Source organism: Propithecus coquereli, unplaced genomic scaffold (assembly GCF_000956105.1).
Source record: "Propithecus coquereli isolate 6110/MARCELLA unplaced genomic scaffold, Pcoq_1.0 Scaffold111, whole genome shotgun sequence".
Lineage (NCBI taxonomy): Eukaryota > Metazoa > Chordata > Mammalia > Primates > Indriidae > Propithecus > Propithecus coquereli.
The window spans coordinates 6,841,537-6,859,372 of record NW_012135081.1 but is presented as its reverse complement, the minus strand read 5'-3'; the positions used below and the strand labels follow the sequence as shown (position 1 = coordinate 6,859,372).

Below are 17,836 nucleotides of genomic sequence, written 5' to 3'. Positions count from 1 at the left end.
CTCTTTGTGGGGGTTTTCTGCAGCAGGAGAATCCTTCTTAGGGTTTCTCTGCAGTTTGAGCACTTTAGCTAGTTCCTTTCTACGGAGTTCACGTGTCCGCCAGTGGAGATACGCGCCTTCGCTCCCTCTGGGGCTATTGACATATATAATTCCTAGATCTCCACCCCCCAATTTCCCCTAGTCTGTGGGGAATTTGGCGTATGGAATAGCTGACGAGAGGAGTTAGCTCGGGCGGGGGCATTGTGGGCTGGGTGAGATCTGGCCAGCCGTTTGGTCCCCAGGTTGAGAGGAACGGCGGGACCAAGGCCTGGGTTTCCGCTAGGGTCTTGTGGGGGACCCCGCAGACCGTCAGACTGGAGCGGAGAACACAGCGCGGCCGGCCAGGGGAACCGGGTGCCAGCGTCCGAGATCTGGGGTGCCGGGCAGCTCCGGCAGCCGGGGTGGGGCGGAGGGCGCTGCGGCCTGGGACAGCCTGCGCGGCGAGAGCCCTGCGGCCGGGCCCAGGACGGCCGCCAGGGAGCGCTGCGGCCTCCCGCTCGCCCGCCCCCCGGTAGGCGGGGCCGCGCTCTCCCCGCAGCCGCCGCCGCCGCCGCAGCCGCCGCCTGGGCCGCCCCGTGTCCCCGGTGGAGCTGCTGCCGCCGCCGCCGGGAGCTCGATGCGGACGGAGCCCGGGCCGGGCCATGGGGATCCTCAGCATCACGGACCAGGTCAGCCCTCCTGCCCTTCCCTGCTTCCTCCTTCCAGGGCTCGGTGCCGCCGCCACGCGAGCCGGGGGATGTGCGGCCTAGGCTGGGCTGGAGCCCCGGGCTACCGCAGCTCCCGCCCCGCCCCACGCCGCGCTCCCCTCAGCCGAGCCGGTGTCCTTGGGGACCTGGCAACCGGCGGAGGCACCGCAGGAGCGCGTTGCAGCCAGGACCCCCCACAGCGGAGCCCCTCCAGCGACGTCCCCCCTCAAAGCTGGGTGCTCCCCCACCCCCACCGCGGTTCCGCTCCGGCCCGCTCCCTGAATGCGGGTTCTGCTTGCAGCCGCCCCTGGTCCAGGCCATCTTTAGTCGAGATGTGGAGGAAGTGCGTTCCCTCCTCTCACAGAAGGAGAACATCAATGTGCTGGTGAGTTGGGAGCAGGGAGGATGGCGAGCCCTGAATCCGGTGTGCTGGACCGCTCGCAGTGGGGCGGCTCCGGGTCTCCTCTGCTCAGATGAGGCCGCACCTCTTTCCACCCTGGGGTGGGAGCCAGCTCTGCATTTGAGGATGGGGAACAGTAGGTCAGTCAGGCTTGGACCACAGGCCAGTGGGTCTGGGGATGCCCAGAAACCGTATTCTTTTTCTGAACCATTGGGGTCTGCAGCGCCCCCACCCCTCCTGGAAAAAGGAGACGGCTTCTTGGCCTTGTAGCCCTGACTCCACCCTCCCTAGGTGCTTATCTTTGACTCTCAGAATGCTGCCGTGGGAAGAGATTGTGGGGGAAAGCCTGGAGCTCTAAGACGTGGGCTAGGGTCCTTCATAGTTTCCTACCACCACCACAGCCCCTCCTCTTTTCTGCCTTCCCAGGACCAAGAGAGGCGAACCCCACTGCATGCTGCTGCCTACGTAGGCGATGTCCCCATCCTCCAGTTGCTACTGATGTCAGGTGAAAGAGGGGAGCTGGAAGGTGTGGCATCTAGGGAGAGAGGGAAGGAGAGAGGGGAGGAGTCTCTTTTTTTGATATCCAAGGATTGATCTCTGGGGTTTAGTCCCATGTGAGGTGCCAGCTCCATCCAGATTCCCTGGCCTAGTTACTGGCTTCTTTCTCACCCTCTCCCCACCTTCCATCAAAATAGGAAATTATATCCCCACAGGTGCTAATGTCAACGCTAAGGACACACTGTGGCTGACCCCTCTTCATCGTGCTGCTGCCTCCCGAAACGAGGTATGGGCCTCCCACCTTCTGTTATCCTTCCAAAAAGGATGAGTTGATTAAAGGTGGGGGTTAAAGGTTGGAGAGTCTCAATCCTCTGCCCTACAAGCTGTTCTACCCCAGGTAGGGAGGAGTCCAGATCTTGGCCCCTCCTTTCTACCCCTAAAACAGGCTGGTAAGGGGGCTGAATGCTGCCAGCTGATGTGACGTCAGGGAGAGCTTAACACTGGGCTGGCAGACTGCGGGGGCCCTGCTGCCAGGCCTGAGTGACTCATCCCTCCCTGGGGGGCCACCTTGAGTCTGATCCCCCTCTGGGCACTGAGATTTCTTTCCTTGTGATGGGGGATGGGCATAGTGATCTCTTGCATCCCTGCCCCTCAAGCAGCATGAAAGTTGACAGCACAGGGGCCAAACATATTTTATTAGTCGGGCCCTCTACCCTGTTCCCAGTAATCCTGAAGAGAGGGAAAAGGAGACCCCCAGCCCCAATTCAGCCATCACTGGCTCCAGCCATCAGGGGGAGGGGCTGAAGCCGGTGGGAATGAAGTGGGTGGTGGTTAGGAGGGGCATTTTAGACTGGATTTTGGAGAGGAACCAGTATCTGTTTGCTTACTGAGGTAATGGAAATGATTTTGGTGCCTATGAAAGGGCTAAGGAACATGTTCAGGCCGTTAATGTAGCAAGGGCATTTAGCTTTCCTGGAAGTAGTGGGGGGTTGGGATGTATGGATCTACATGTGTGGATTTGTTTGGGAATGGATGTTTGTGGGTGAAGATTTTCAGGGTCTGGGTTGGGGAGTGATACCAGGTGACTTGAGGAGAAGGGGTCCCTGTTTTCTTCAGCAAGGTAAGGAAGATTTTTAAGCTTTAAAAAGCTGCAGAAGATGGGAAGTAGGTATGGAAAGGCTATGTATGTTGGAAAAGTGAGAAGAGACTCTGTGTTGGGGGGGATGGTGCCATATGTGCCATGCTGACCTATCCCTCCTCCATTTCCTGTTGTTTTACCCTCTGATCCCCCTCTATCTTTTGCCCCCTGCCCCTCAACAGAAGGTGCTGGGGCTGCTGCTGGCACATTCAGCAGATGTGAATGCCCGGGACAAGCTGTGGCAGACACCACTGCATGTGGCTGCTGCCAACCGGGCCACCAAGTGTGCTGAGGCTCTGGCACCCCTGTTGAGCAGCCTCAACGTGGCTGACAGGAGCGGGCGCAGTGCTCTGCACCATGCAGTGCATAGTGGGCATCTTGAGGTGAGGACTGCTCCAATCCAGGCCCAGCCTAGTGCTTTCCCTTTCCTTACTTTTCTACTTACCTTTCCCTGCTTCTGGGCCATCAGGCCTGGGGGAGAAGCAGCCCAGATGGTTATATAAACACTCCAGCTCAAGCACCAAATGAATGATTGGACTAGATTGACAGTCTTGACTTGGACTTCAGGAGGTTGACAAACCCTCTGATGTTACATGGACAATTTTTGCATACATGCGTTTTTCTGAAGAGAAAGTCCATGTCTTTCAACAGATTTTCAAAGCCTTATAAGAGTTTAAGAACCACCAGATCACCTGAAGAGACTCCCTTGAGTTTCCCTTAAAGTTCCAGGTCTATCTGATATCTCCTTAGTGCCTGCTTCTGCTATTCCCTTTAGTCCTCCAGATTGTTCTGCTCAAGAACACAGGCATTAATTAGGCTGGCTCAGCCTTATCAAGAGATGAGGCCTCTGCTCTTAGGTAGATTGTCAGCATGAACCTGGTGCTGAACAGATGTCTTTCATATCCTGATACAGACGGTGAACCTGCTCCTCAACAAAGGAGCCAGCCTAAATGTCTGTGACAAAAAGGAGCGGCAGCCTCTGCACTGGGCAGCTTTTCTAGGTGAGAGAGAATACACAGGAAAATCAGAAAGTTGACATTTAGGATTCATAGGGAAGGGATATGGGTTGCAGCCTTTGGAGAGAGGAGCTCAGGGTCGTAGAGTTCATCTTCTACCTCCTTGAGAGTGTCCTTTCTTTTTTCAGGGCATTTGGAGGTCCTGAAACTGCTGGTGGCACGGGGAGCAGACCTTGGCTGTAAGGACCGCAAGGGCTATGGACTGCTCCATACAGCCGCTGCTAGTGGCCAGATTGAAGTGGTGAAGTACCTGCTTCGGATGGGGGCTGAGGTCAGGGTGCTGAGCACGGGGGCTGCGGACTAAGGGGAGGGAGTGGGAGGTCAGACTCAGTTATAGCGGTATGAAGATGCTGGGAGTGTTGGTGTGGTTTTTGGGAGGTTGGGAAGATGTGGTGAAGAGTGTCTGAATAACGCTTACCTTAAGTAATACTGCCCTCAGTCTTTTGGGTCAGGAACCTGAGGGGACTGAGGCAGTCATTGGATTTCTGGGACTCTCTAGGCCATATATGCCAGCTTCCATTTTGTTTAAACTGATACCTCCCTTACCCTCACCCCTGGAAATCCAGATTGATGAGCCCAACGCTTTTGGAAACACAGCTTTGCACATCGCCTGCTACCTGGGCCAGGATGCTGTGGCTATTGAGCTGGTGAATGCAGGAGCCAATGTCAACCAGCCAAATGACAAGGGCTTCACACCACTGCATGTGGCTGCAGTCTCCACCAATGGCGCGCTCTGCTTGGAGCTGTTGGTCAATAACGGGGCTGATGTCAACTACCAGGTGCCTGAAGGGATGAGGCTTAAACCAGTGGGGAGAGGAACCTGGCTCTAGGGGTCCTGACCATGTCTTGATAGCTTTCCTGGGGAGTTGTCTCCTTGCCTCCTGGGGTGATTAAACCTTGCTAGGGACTTAGGACAGTGTGAACTGAGAAGATGCCCATATGACCTCTCTGTCCTCAGAGATGTGTCCTTGGAAGGGGGAACAGGGCATTTTCTTCTTTGCATTGAAAAAAACCCACCATGTTTCCACAGAGCAAAGAAGGGAAAAGTCCTCTGCACATGGCTGCAATCCATGGCCGTTTCACGCGCTCCCAGATCCTCATCCAGAATGGTATGGACTGGGGAGACTTTGTGTTCTCATCTCCTCCTCCCCCAAGTAATTCATCCCTAGAAACCCCCTACCTCCCTCCTTTTGCCCTCTTCTAGTCAGGATAGGCACTTGGAACTCTGTGGAAATGGCCCTGCTCTGCTCCGCCAGTCTCCTAAGGCTTACAAACAAGATAATACATGTAGAATGATGGGCCTGGCACCTGGTACTTAATAAGTACTCAAATGGTAGCTAACTAGTGAGAGTGGTCTTAAGCCTGAGGTCTGCCTGAGTTTGTATTTGCCTTCCCTCAGGCAGCGAGATTGATTGTGCTGACAAATTTGGGAACACGCCACTGCATGTGGCTGCTCGCTATGGACACGAGCTGCTCATCAGCACCCTCATGACCAATGGCGCGGATACCGCCCGGTAAGTTAGGGCCCCTTCAGGTCTATACAGACTGCTCACATCAAACAAGGAAGCTTGCCAAAGGGAACCTTGGAGAACCTCCTACCCTGAACTCTAGGATGGTGGTGGGCTGCAAAAAAGAGATCTATAACTGGTCCCTCCTTGACCCAAGGACTGAGTCCCTCAACTTCTCCCCAGGCGTGGCATCCATGACATGTTCCCTCTGCACTTAGCCGTCCTCTTTGGATTCTCTGACTGTTGTCGTAAGCTGCTTTCCTCAGGTATGTGCCAACTGGGTGGGGCTCAGGCAGGTGTATAAGAGAGTAGAGGCCTTTCCCTCTCTGCTTAATGCTCTCGGATGTGATCTGTGGCTCTTCCACCCCTCCAGGTCAGCTGTACAGCATTGTATCTTCACTCAGCAATGAGCATGTGCTTTCAGCTGGGTTTGACATCAATACACCTGACAACCTTGGCCGCACCTGTCTTCATGCTGCTGCTTCTGGAGGGTGAGTTCTCTTTCCTCTCTCCCTGGCCTTGAGAAGATAGTGGGCAGGGGTCTGAGCCCCTCATTCTTACCTGCCCATATCTGTTCCCCCTCTCACAATGAGAGCAGTCACAGCAGAAAGAGCTGCTTAGTTCCATCCTTCCTCAGCCCCTCCCTGAGCCTATGGCTTCTCCCTGAGGCTCTAACTCCCTTAACAGTCATCTTCCTCTTAGGAATGTTGAATGTCTTAATTTGCTGTTGAGCAGTGGAGCTGACTTGAGGAGGAGAGACAAATTTGGAAGGTATGTTAACATGCAGGGGTATACGTAGGGAATGTCTGATTAGAGAGAAAAATGGTAAAGGGAAGAAGGGGTGGGGAGTTGGAGACTAAGTGAAGAGAATGTTGCAGAACAGCATTTGGATGCTCATCTGGTTGCATTTGGATCTCTCCCTGATTCTCTTACCCACCTTCCTTCACTCCTTGCCCAGGACCCCACTGCACTATGCAGCCGCCAACGGTAGCTACCAGTGTGCAGTAACACTGGTGACTGCTGGGGCAGGCGTCAACGAGGCTGACTGTAAAGGTTGCTCTCCCCTGCACTATGCTGCCGCCTCCGACACTTATAGGAGGTGAGACTCCCACTTTGGCCCTTCTCAACCCCATTCACCTCCCTGAACCTCCCTCTGACCTTTTCTGTCTCTTCTCTAGAGCGGAACCCCACACACCTTCCAGCCACGACGCTGAAGAGGACGAGCCACTGAAGGAGTCCCGCAGGAAGGAGGCTTTCTTGTGAGTAACAGAAGACCCCCGGGACGTGCTTTCCCAAAGTGCTAACTCTGGTTCTGTCATTCTCCCACCACCTCCGAATCTCCACCACCGCATTTCTGTTGCTGTCATGCTGGTCAGTCAGCAGTGTTTGGTTTGATTTTTTTTTTTTTTTTTTTTGAGACAGAGTCTCACTGTTGTCTAAGAATGCTACTGACTTTTGTATGTTGAATGGCTCAAGCAATCCTTCTGCCTCAGCCTCCCGAGTAGCTGGGACTACAGGCATGCGCCACCATGCCCGGCTAATTTTTTCTATGTATTTTTAGTTGTCCAATTAATTTCTTTCTATTTTTAGTAGAGACGGGGTCTCGCTCTTGCTCAGGCTGGTTTCGAACTCCTGAGCTCAAACAATCCGCCCGCCTCGGCCTCCCAGAGAGCTAGGATTACAGGCGTGAGCCACCGCGCCTGGTCTAGTTTGATTTTTTTCCTAGCATTCCTCCCACCTGAGCCTCCCAGGTTGCTGGGATTACAGGCGTAAGCCACTGCAGCCAGCTCCTAGCAGTGTGTTTTAAGCACTCTGGGTTTGACCCAGAGTGGGCAAAGACAAAAGTGTGAGACATAGTTCCTTCTCTAAAGGGATGGATGGTTTTCTTGAGAAGATCAGAAAAGCTAAGTACACAAAATCATTTATTTATTTCACAAGAATTAATTGACTGTTTACTTACTATGTTTTAAGTATTATGCTAGATACTAAGGATAAAAGATGAATTACCCCAAATTTCTGCCTTTTGAAAACTAATAATCTATTGGGGAAGATAAACAAAAGAACACTTATGATGTAAGATATTAATAATAGGGGAAACTAGGTGTGGCATATATGGGAACTCTCTTCACAATTTTTCTATAAGACTGTTCTCAAATAAAAAGTTCATTTTTTGCCAGGCACAGTGGGATGTGCCTTAGTCCCAGCTACTCAGAAGACTGAGGTCAGAGGATCATTTGAGCTCAGGAGTTCAAGGCTGTGATGCATGATGATCACACCTGTGAATAGTTATTGCATTCTAGCCTGGGCAACATAGTGAGACCCCCATCTCTAAAAATAAAAAAAGCTTTTGTTAAAGGTTTATTTTTTGGTGGGTGCTGTAGCTCAGGCCTGTTATGATAACACTTTGGCAGGCAGAGACAGGGGGATTTGAGACTATCTTGGGCAATAGTGAGACCCCATTTCTACAAAAATAAAAAGATTAGCTTGGCTTGGTGACACGTGCCTGTAGTCCTATCCACTAGGGAGGCTGAGGCAGGAGGATCGCTTGAGCCTAGGAGTTTGGGATTGCAGTAAGCTACGATGATACAACTGCCCTCTAGCCTGGACAACAGAGACTCTGTCTCAAAAAAAAGAAAAGTTTATTTTTTAAAAAGGACAATAAAATCCAAGAGGCTCAGCTGTGTGACCCTTGACAAGTTACTTAACCTCAGTGCCTCAATTTCCTTAACCATAGTAAGGATAAAAAATAGTATCTACCTCATAGGATCATTAGGAGGATTAAATTATTTAATACACGTGACATACTTAGAACTGCTTGACACGTAGTGCTAGACACTTTATTATTACTACTATAAAGGTATAAGAAGGCTGCCAAGAAGTTCAGAGGAGGCAGCACCTTCCCCTGGGAAGACTGGGGAAGGGCTCACAGAGGAGAGGAGCTGGGACTGAGTGTGAGATGAGTAGGACTTCTTCGGATGGACTGGGAGAAGAAGGCATCCTAGGCAGGAGTTAGCATGCCTGGAGGTATGGGGGAAAGCATGTGGATCGGCAGGAGGTTGATAACTGAGTATTGTGCTCTAGGTTCTCTAGGAGAGCATTCAAAGAGCAGAGGAGGGCACTGAAGCCATGCTAACCCCTGCCTAGGATGCCTTCTCCTAGCCCATCTGAGGAAGTCCTACTCATCTCGTACTCAGTCCCAGCTCCTCTCCTCTGTGAACCCTTCCCCAGTCTTCCCAGGGGAAGGTGCTGCCTCCTCTGAACTTCTTGGCAGCCTTCTTATACCTCGTAGTAGGGCAGACCTTGAGAAGGTAGTAGGACTGAAGCTGGGGCTGAAGAATGGGCAGGAGAGCCTACCTAGACCAGAGGATGGGTGGTGGCCAGGTAGGCCTGGAGGGGCTCCCTTGCCCCTCTCTGGCCCTCCCAGAACTGTGCCTTCCTGGGCTGGGCCTGTCCCTGCCTCACAGTGTACCCCTGGCTCCCCAGCTGTCTGGAGTTCTTACTGGATAACGGTGCAGACCCCTCCCTGCGGGACAGGCAGGGCTACACAGCTGTGCACTATGCAGCCGCCTATGGCAACAGACAGAACCTCGAATTGGTATGTGTCATGACCGGCCTGGGGGAGGGGAGGCGGGCAAGGCACAGAGCCCATCTTTGGGTTTGTGGATTCTGAAGCCAAGGGGTGGTTGAATCAAATGTGGGCTTTAGATCCAGGGGCTTAGGGGATTACTGTGAGTGGGGGACTGAGATAATAACGTGGGAGTTCCAAAGTCTTATCACCTACTTTCCTGTCCATTGCAGCTCTTAGAAATGTCCTTTAACTGCCTGGAGGATGTGGAGAGCACCATTCCAGTCAGCCCTTTGCACTTAGCTGTGAGTCCCAAGTCTTTTCCTCTTGCCTTCCTTGTCCCGACTTGCCCCGAGGCCCACACAAAGGGGCTGGCACTTGTGAATGTATCCTTGTTTCTGCCTTCTTGCGGGAATGTGCCAAGCAGGGAGTTGCCTGGACAGGGGATGAGCACAGTGCAGGGTAAGAGGCCTTGTGGGGCCCAAGGGTTTGTAGAGGACTTATGCCTGAAGCCTCCCCATAAACCCTGAGAGCAGAGTTGGGGTGGGTTAGGGACAGGGGAATGTCCCAAACTGTGCCTGTTGCTTGCCTGCTCTCACCAGGCCTACAACGGTCACTGTGAAGCCCTGAAGACGCTGGCTGAGACGCTGGTGAACCTGGATGTAAGGGACCACAAGGGCCGGACCGCGCTCTTCCTGGCCACTGAGCGAGGCTCTACTGAGTGTGTGGAGGTGCTTACGGCCCATGGCGCCTCTGCCCTCATCAAAGAGCGCAAGCGCAAGTGGACGCCCCTGCACGCTGCTGGTCAGTACCCCCTTCGGGCTTGCAGTCCTACCCTTGCCATACTAAATCCCTCCTGGATGGGGTTGGGGGTGGAAATAGGGTAGGGTGAGGAGAATGGAAACTTCAAGCCCTGATTCGTAGTTTCCTATCCTCAAAGATTTCTCCCTGGTCCTGGTCTTCCCATAATCTCGGCTCCTGAGTCCCTTAGGCTTGGCCTACCTTCCTGACCCTGCTCTGACGCGGTCTTCCTTTTTCTCTAGCTGCCTCTGGCCACACTGATTCCCTGCACTTGCTGATAGACAGTGGAGAACGAGCTGACATCACAGATGTCATGGATGCCTATGGACAGTGAGTGTGGGCCATGGGTGGGGTACAGGTTTTCCAATCCTTGCTGGACCCTCACCCTTTCTCCTGCCCCCTCTGTAGAACCCCACTGATGTTGGCTATCATGAATGGCCACGTGGACTGTGTACATCTGCTGCTAGAGAAAGGATCCACAGCTGATGCTGCTGACCTCCGGGGCCGCACTGCCCTCCACCGTGGGGTGAGTGAGCTCCTGGGTGGGACTGCTCACAGACAGGCCTTGGTGTGGGAGCACAGGGTCCTAGCAGTAGGGCATCAGAGTGTCTAGGAGACGGGCCAGGATTCTGTGCCCAGGGTCTTACTGGGCCTTACTGGGCTTGCCCCAGGATGTGTCCCTGACATCATGGGCTGATTCCCCAGATAACCCTGCTTTGCAATCACATACAACCACATGCTCCTCACCCAGACTCTGCCCAAGATACCCTCTTGGCCCTGTCCCATCAGGTAATGATGCTACCACCCAGATCCTTCTCCTCAATCACCTGTCCTAAAGCCTCTTCCTCTTCCTGCAGGAAATTTTGATCCCAGTCTCTTAGTCTCTTTTGTACTCTCCATTTGGTCTTTTATTCCAGAACTCCAGTATTAACTCTCACCACCCTGATTAGCATAGAGAGAGTCAAGGAAGGAGGTGCTGATCCCTAACATTTAGAATCATTGTTGTAAAGACAAGGCTTGGAGCCCTGGAAGTATTTCTTACCCCTAGGCCAGCCCCTAGCAACTGGCTGGTGGAAAGGGAGTGGCTTCTCACCCCACTCATACTCCCACGTCACCCACAGGCAGTGACTGGCTGTGAGGACTGCCTGGCTGCCCTGCTGGACCATGATGCGTTTGTACTATGCCGAGACTTTAAGGGCCGCACACCCATTCACCTGGCCTCAGCCTGTGGCCACACTGCAGTACTGCGGACCCTGCTGCAGGCTGCCCTTTCCACAGACCCCCTGGATGCCGGGGTGGATTACAGCGGATACTCGCCCATGCACTGGGCCTCCTACACTGGTACTGATCTGGGGCCTTTGCAGGCACAGGAATGTGTATGGGGTGTATAGGAGGGGACAATTGGGTTATGGGAGGAAGCTGGGTTGATCTGGAAGTGAAATGGAGTGTCAAAAGAAAGGACAGAGCCCAGGTGTGGTGGCTTACACCTGTAATTAGCACTTCGGGAGGCCAAGATGGAGGATTGCTTGAGTTTGAGGCTAACCTGGGTAACAGTGAAACTCCATCTCTTAAAAAAAAAAAAATGAGGCCAGGCATGGTGGCTCATGTCTATAATCCTAACATTCTAGGAAGCTGAGGCAGGAGGATCACTTGAGCTCAGGAGTTCGGGACCAGCCTGAGCAAGAATGAGACCCGTCTCTACTAAAAATAGAAAAATTAGCCAGGCGACTAAAAATAGAAAAAATTAACCTAGCATGGTGGCTCACACCTGTAGTCCTAGCTATTTGGGAGGCTGAGACAGGAGGATCACTTGAGCCCAGGTGTTTGAGGTTGCTGTGAGCTAGGCCAATGCTACAGCACTCTAGCCCGGGCAACAGAGTGAGACTATGTCTCAAAAAAAAAAAAAAAAAATGGACAGGGCAAGTGTAGGGAAACTTGTCATTTCTCTCCATCACCACTCCTTTCTTCCTTATGCCCAGGACATGAAGATTGTCTGGAGTTGTTACTTGAACACAGCCCGTTTTCATACCTGGAAGGAAACCCCTTCACTCCTTTGCACTGTGCAGTGTAAGTCCTTTCCAATGTATTAGCCCCTCTCTCAGGGCTGTGACCTGGGCTTAGGACAAGTCCATTTCCCTTGTCCCTCCTGATGACCCCTCCTCCCTCTTCTCCCAGAATTAATAACCAGGACAGCACTACAGAGATGCTGTTGGGAGCTCTGGGTGCCAAGATTGTGAACAGCCGTGATGCCAAAGGACGGTGAGTGATGGAAGGGTTGGGAGAAGCCTGAGTTGCCTCCGGCTTCCTCTTTCTGCTCAGGCAGAAGAGTCTTCCCAATTTCAGTCTGCCCTGACCCCCACCCCACAGGACCCCTCTTCACGCCGCTGCCTTCGCGGATAATGTCTCTGGACTCCGGATGCTGTTGCAGCACCAAGCCGAGGTGAACGCCACTGACCACACTGGCCGCACTGCGCTCATGACGGCAGCTGAGAATGGGCAGACTGCTGCTGTGGGTGTGTAGGGGCCGTAGGTGGATGGGAGGAGCTACACTTGGGTGTTTGTTGGATGGATCAGCCCTGCCTGTGGGCGCTTGTAGGGCTGGGGTTCAGGAAGCAGGAGGGATGTCTTTGGGTGTCTCACCCTCTGTGGATGGGATGCAAAGTATATGCAGATTGGAGGGTGGAGAGCCAGGGTGGCTGCCGCTCTGGAGTGAGGCATCAGTTCCTTTATTATATTTTTCTTGTAGAATTTCTGCTGTATCGAGGAAAGGCAGACCTTACTGTGTTGGATGAGAACAAGAACACGGCCCTTCACTTAGCTTGTAGCAAGGTACTGCCTGGAGAGTTTGGGCATGCTATGTAAGGGACATGCTGGATGGGGGCGGGTAGGCCTTGGTTGCAGAAAGCACTGGAAGTCGTGATTGTTTAGCCTATCTGACTGGTGGGGCACCTCTTTGCCTACCTGCCACCCTCCCTAACTTGTACCCTGTGGCCTGTCACACTTCTCCTTCACAAGTCTCCACTTTCTGTTCCTCTCCGTCAGGGCCATGAGAAATGTGCCCTCATGATCCTGGCAGAAACCCAAGACCTTGGCCTTATCAATGCTACCAACAGTGCGCTGCAGATGTGAGTGCCCAGGGAAGGGGGCTTCTGGCTGGGGGAGGCAGGTGGGTGAAGAAAGAGTGGCCCCCATTCCAGGGGCTCTCTGGAGCTCACAGTATTTGTTCAGTGCACTTGCCACCCTATCTAAGGGTGGAAGGGCAGTTTGGCATCCCACTGACTTCTTGTTCCTTCTTTTTCCTTTCTTCCAAGGCCACTTCACATTGCTGCCCGGAATGGTCTAGCTTCTGTGGTGCAGGCCTTGCTGAGTCGTGGGGCCACAGTGCTGGCTGTAGATGAAGAAGGTGGGTGGGGTCCAGAGCCCCCCTGCCTCTCCCAGGTTTGGGATCAGGGATATTCTTCTTAATCTTGCAATAACAGAGATTTTCTTCCCAAGGTTGCTCCTCAGAGCAGGCCCCCAACACGAGTACTCTGGACTCTCACAGGGGAGTCTGATGGAACTAGGCGGAGCCAACAGAGTCAGGGAGACCTCCCACATACCCCAGGCTTTTGTCTCCATGCTTTGCCCTTTACCTTGCACTTTGAGAATCTGCCTGTCAGTCTTCCTGGGCCCTCCTCACCCTGGAATTCTGACCATGCTGGGTGCTTACCTGCCTTGGTTTCCCCCTACAGATAAGAGACTTTAGGGCCCGGAGGAGGATGGATGGGGACCCAGGATACAGGACCCTGTGCCTCAGTTCTCTCCCTTGTCCCTGTAGGTCACACCCCAGCACTGGCCTGTGCCCCCAACAAGGACGTGGCAGACTGCCTGGCCTTGATCCTTTCCACCATGAAGCCTTTCCCACCCAAGGACGCCGTCAGTCCTTTCAGCTTCAGCCTGCTCAAGAACTGCGGCATCGCAGCTGCCAAGACGGTGGGTGGCTGCGGTGCCCTGCCCCATGGGGCCTCCTGCCCCTACAGCCAGGAGCGGCATGGCGCCATTGGGTTAGATGGCTGCTACTCTGAGTAGGCCCCTTCCAGTGTCCCTCCCCCTGCCGGTGGCTTGATATCTTATTCTATTTATTTAGAAAAAGTCTAAACATTTAGGGCACTTTAAAGGAGAACACGACTGGGTGGAGGGGGCGGAGGGGGAAAAAGAAGCACTGGGGAGCAGTTGCTCACCCCTTTGCCACACCATCCTGGCCTGGCAGGGGTCTGGGACCGACAGGGAGCACCCCAGGCCCTTGGTACCCCCAGGGCAACCCCTCTGCCAAGTGTCCCAAAATGATTGCTAAATGCCTGGCTCCCCCTCTCTTGACTCCATCTCTCAGTTCCCCCTTCTGCTGCCAGCTCCTCCCACTCTTCCCTCTGACTCTCCTCTCTGTGTCCCCTTTTCCCCAGACCCCTACTGCCAGGCAGAACCCATCCTTCTCTCCCATACCCATCACTGCCTCCCTGCTCGGCCGGCCCCTCCATCCCCGCAGCAGTGAGAAGCCTTAATTTCTGGTACTGTGTGAGCACTCTGGGGGTATCCCCCTCCCCCTTCAGGGGCAGCTAGAGGATGAGGGGGGAGGGTATTTAGCACTGGGGCCTGAAGCTTTTCCCCCACTTCTGTACCCTATCGCCCCTAAAGTTCAAATGCAAAACACTTGAAGCAGCAACTACTGTACCTGGGCCCCAATCCTGTACTCTCCCCTGGCTCCTCATATGCAAATCAAGGGCTGGTTCTGCCCCCGCAGCCTGCCCCATCCCTCTTCCCTCTCACTCCTGGCCTGGCCCCCTAACCACGCACTTTAACCTTGCTTCTTTTAACTTCTTTTGGAAGGGCAGAGCCTGTGGCCATTCCCTCCCTGGCTCTCCTCTCCCTGAACTTTGAGGCTTGTCATGAATTTTTAAGTAAGCATTTTATCCTTTAGGGGAAGAAACAAATTAATTTCCTGCCCATTTCAAAACCACAGTCCTAGTATGTCCTTTGTGTTTCCGGCATGTGTTTGCATGTATTTGGAGAGGGGGACCATGTTCTTTTTCCCGTGCCCCCCAGTCCCATAGTTCCTCTGTGCCCCTGTCTGCCTCCACCTTCCGTTATGTCTGACAGTACCCACTGCCCCTAGTCACTCCTGATCTGAAGCCAAAGATGGTGGGAGGGGCAGGGTAGACAGGGACGGTGGCTACTTGGGACCCAGGCTTCCCCTCCAGTGTGAGGAGGAAACTGATCTAAGGAGAGATGAATAGATACTGAAGCTTGGTCCCTGCCCTCCCAGCAAGGGGGAGAGATGGGATTGAGCTAGGGGCTGCACTGATAAGATTTCTGAAAGTCGCATCCCAAAGCCAAACTGGGCTGGAGTGAGAAGGGGGCAGTTTTCTCTAAATGTAGCATTGAATTTGGCCCTGGTCCCTTTAAATGCTCTGTCCATCCATCTCCTGGTTAATCCTCCTGGACAGTTGGACCCACTCCTGTAGCCCATTGTTCCCTTCCTCACACTCAATACCTCAGCCAGGGGCCAAGACACAGAACTTGAATAGAGGTCATGCCCCCTTCCCCTACAGTGCATCCTTGCCCAGTTTGGCTGCCATCAGTATTGTCCCCTGAAAACTGGACAGGCTTCGTTTACACAGTACAAGGTCTCCCCCTGGGGGATCCCTTGGCCTCCTTCCCCCACTCAAGTTTGCTTTATTCACAGTCTTACCCATTTTTCAGTTGTGTCCCTGAATGTCTTGCCACCCTTGCCAAGGGTAGGCTGAGGGGAGAGGGGCATCCCAGGGATCCCTCCCTCCCTGACAGAGACCCTTAATCATACCTCATGCTGGTTCCCTGAAGCCTGGGGTGTTTGTCAAGTCCTTATTGTTTTCATGGTCCCTTTCTATCCCCTATCTCTGTGTCTTGCTTCTCCCAACCCCCAGTTCCTAAACCATTTCAAGGCTTCCAAATGACCATGTATTGGTGAGAAGGTTTGTGCAGCTTTTAGTTCTTATTTTTGTTTTCAAAGCCAAAGGGCCTTGCGATGCCCCTCTTGCCCACCTCCCTTCACACCTTGTCCTCCCCTTTACGACAATCAATGTGACCTCTCTTAAGGGCTGCAGCCCCCATCCCCCACCCTGCTGGTTCTGCAAAGCTTGCCCCTAACTTTAGTTCTCTCTCCTAAAATATTCCCATTCCACCCCACCTTCTCATCTTGGTGCTGGGAATTAGGTGGTGAGGGGCAAGGGGAGCAGGGAGATGGGTCCTCCGGAGAAGAGACTCGGGGTATCAGTCGTGTTCTCCTTTATTAATGTTTGGCGATGACAGGAAGAGTCTGAGTATTTGTCAGGAGCCCCATTGTCTTGCTAGATGAGATTTCTGGTGGCTGTCTGTTCCCTGCTGCCCCTCAGCACACCGTCAGCAGTGCTGGGGAAGGTGGTGGGGAGTCCTCTGTCCTTCCTCATGTGGCTGTGAGGAGGCTTGGGGACAAGCAGCCTCCTCTCCTTATGCCAAAGGAAACCCCACACCTCACCCTGGGCTCCCCAGCCCCTAGTGTTTTTTTGAAGCATTTTGACCATTCTCATGGCCACTGCATATTTATTTTAATATTAAGATTTTTTTCTTTTAAACCTCTTTGACTTAAACGGGTGTGGTGAAGTAAAACAGGCAGAATGCCCCCCAATCTTAAGGGGGTAGGGTCAGGAGGGAACATCTCCTTCCCTTCGCCCACCTTCTTCCCCTCCCCCTCCCCACCACAGCTCTAAAGCACTTGCTTCAAGTAATAAGCACTTTTGTGAAAAGGCCTATTTTAAGTGAGGACCCTGGGAGCAGCCCAGGTCCCAGCAAAGGAGACAGAGCGAGGGCTACATAGGAGACAGGGAAACAGATGTGTGAATCAGAGGGCGAGATGAAAAGAGCCAGTTTTTAGTTTCTGATTTTTGGGGGGATGTTTCTGATTGGGCGGTGGCTTTGGTAGGGTTGTGTACTATCCTTCAGAAAAACAAACGGCACAAACTGTGGGTCCTAGGATGGACCAACAGACCCGAGTCACTGCCACTGTCCAGCTGAGACTGATGGGCCACCTCCCCTGCCCCGTGGCCCCCTGAGCCATAGGACTGCTAAAAACCACTGAATGTACAGCCCAGGTTGGGGTGGGGAGCAGCCCCTGGGGGAGGGGGCTTCTCCTTTTGTTTGGTGCTGTGGGGGGTGGGAAAGATGAGACTGAGGGACTGCCACCCCATGTAGACGTGTTCCTTGGGATGGAGGGGCTGAGGAGGGCCTTCCTCCCTCTCCAACCCCAGTCGTGGCCCCTCTTCCTTCCTCACCCTATCCGTTTTGACTGTAAGTCCAGCTCACCTTTGCCTTCAATATGTAACCAAAGGAAAACTCAATACTGTTTCCACCGCTGTCTGCCCACCCAGGCACCTTCTTACTCCCTAGACCTGAAAGGGGAGAAGAGGCTGGGGGTAGGGCGGGTGGGGCCAGAGTAAATGGTTCTACGGCTGTACCCCTAAAACCTTCTCTGGGGTCTTGGAAGGGGTCCTGAGAGGTGGGGTTGGGGCCAGGTTGGCGGGGCTAAGAGTAGGCACACTCTATATGTTAGGCACATGAGTGTTTCCTCGTCTAAATGACTCCAATGACTATGCTTCAGCGGGGAGGCCCCTTCCTCCTTCCCTCTTAGCCATTTCTCACCCTCTCCCCATACCCAGTGTTCATCCCTTGCCTCCCCCTCCCACCACAAAGGAAAATAGCCTTACAGACCCTAGCCCAGAAACCCTACTCCTGGGGCAAACCAGTTTGGGCCCCCATCCCACCTAGTTCGAACCCTACCTTTTAAGAAGGAGGGTTAAGGAACAAAGCTGCCCCTTCCCCTCTAATTGTGGTGGCTCCAGCCCTCCATGACCTTGACCCAGGTCGGGCAAGGGCAGGGGTAAGGAATCTTTGAGGACCAAGCCCAGTGGTCTGGGAAGAGGGAAGTAGAAAGGGAAGGGTCTGACTTGGGGACTCTCTCCTCCCAACTCAACCCCTTAGAGAAGCGACCAAATCCCAGAGATGGGAGGAAGCTGGGGTGGGGAGGGTCTGCTCTTTGAATTACTTGAAGGTACTGACTCCAAGGCTGCTGTTGCCCACTTAGGTGTGAGGGGGATGCTGTCACTGCATTTGGGAGGGCAGAGGATGGCAGGTGATG

The 17,836-nt window shown here is 53.5% G+C and overlaps 1 protein-coding gene across 1 annotated transcript; it reads left to right on the top strand.

Annotated features, from left to right (window-relative positions):
- Positions 1 to 568: 568 nt before the first annotated feature.
- Positions 569 to 17,039, top strand: ANKRD52 (ankyrin repeat domain 52). The gene is made up of 28 exons (XM_012652606.1): positions 569 to 707; positions 1,027 to 1,110; positions 1,552 to 1,630; positions 1,839 to 1,909; positions 2,944 to 3,144; positions 3,675 to 3,762; positions 3,906 to 4,048; positions 4,344 to 4,556; positions 4,808 to 4,886; positions 5,177 to 5,291; positions 5,469 to 5,551; positions 5,659 to 5,776; positions 5,988 to 6,056; positions 6,244 to 6,384; positions 6,464 to 6,544; positions 8,769 to 8,880; positions 9,084 to 9,155; positions 9,453 to 9,654; positions 9,894 to 9,981; positions 10,060 to 10,177; positions 10,773 to 10,992; positions 11,631 to 11,718; positions 11,827 to 11,910; positions 12,019 to 12,164; positions 12,398 to 12,480; positions 12,694 to 12,776; positions 12,963 to 13,054; positions 13,469 to 17,039. Exons 1-28 carry the CDS (start codon positions 681 to 683, stop codon positions 13,717 to 13,719), a joined length of 3,231 nt encoding a protein of 1,076 aa, XP_012508060.1. The 5' UTR covers positions 569 to 680; the 3' UTR covers positions 13,720 to 17,039.
- Positions 17,040 to 17,836: the final 797 nt, after the last annotated feature.

Coding starts and splice junctions, on each gene's coding strand:
- ANKRD52 (XM_012652606.1), top strand. CDS start 681: ATGGGGATCCTCAGCATCACGGACCAG. Junction 9,655..9,893: donor GACGCCCCTGCACGCTGCTG/GTCAGTACCCCC, acceptor CTTTTTCTCTAG/CTGCCTCTGGCCACACTGAT. Junction 12,165..12,397: donor TGGGCAGACTGCTGCTGTGG/GTGTGTAGGGGC, acceptor TTTTTCTTGTAG/AATTTCTGCTGTATCGAGGA.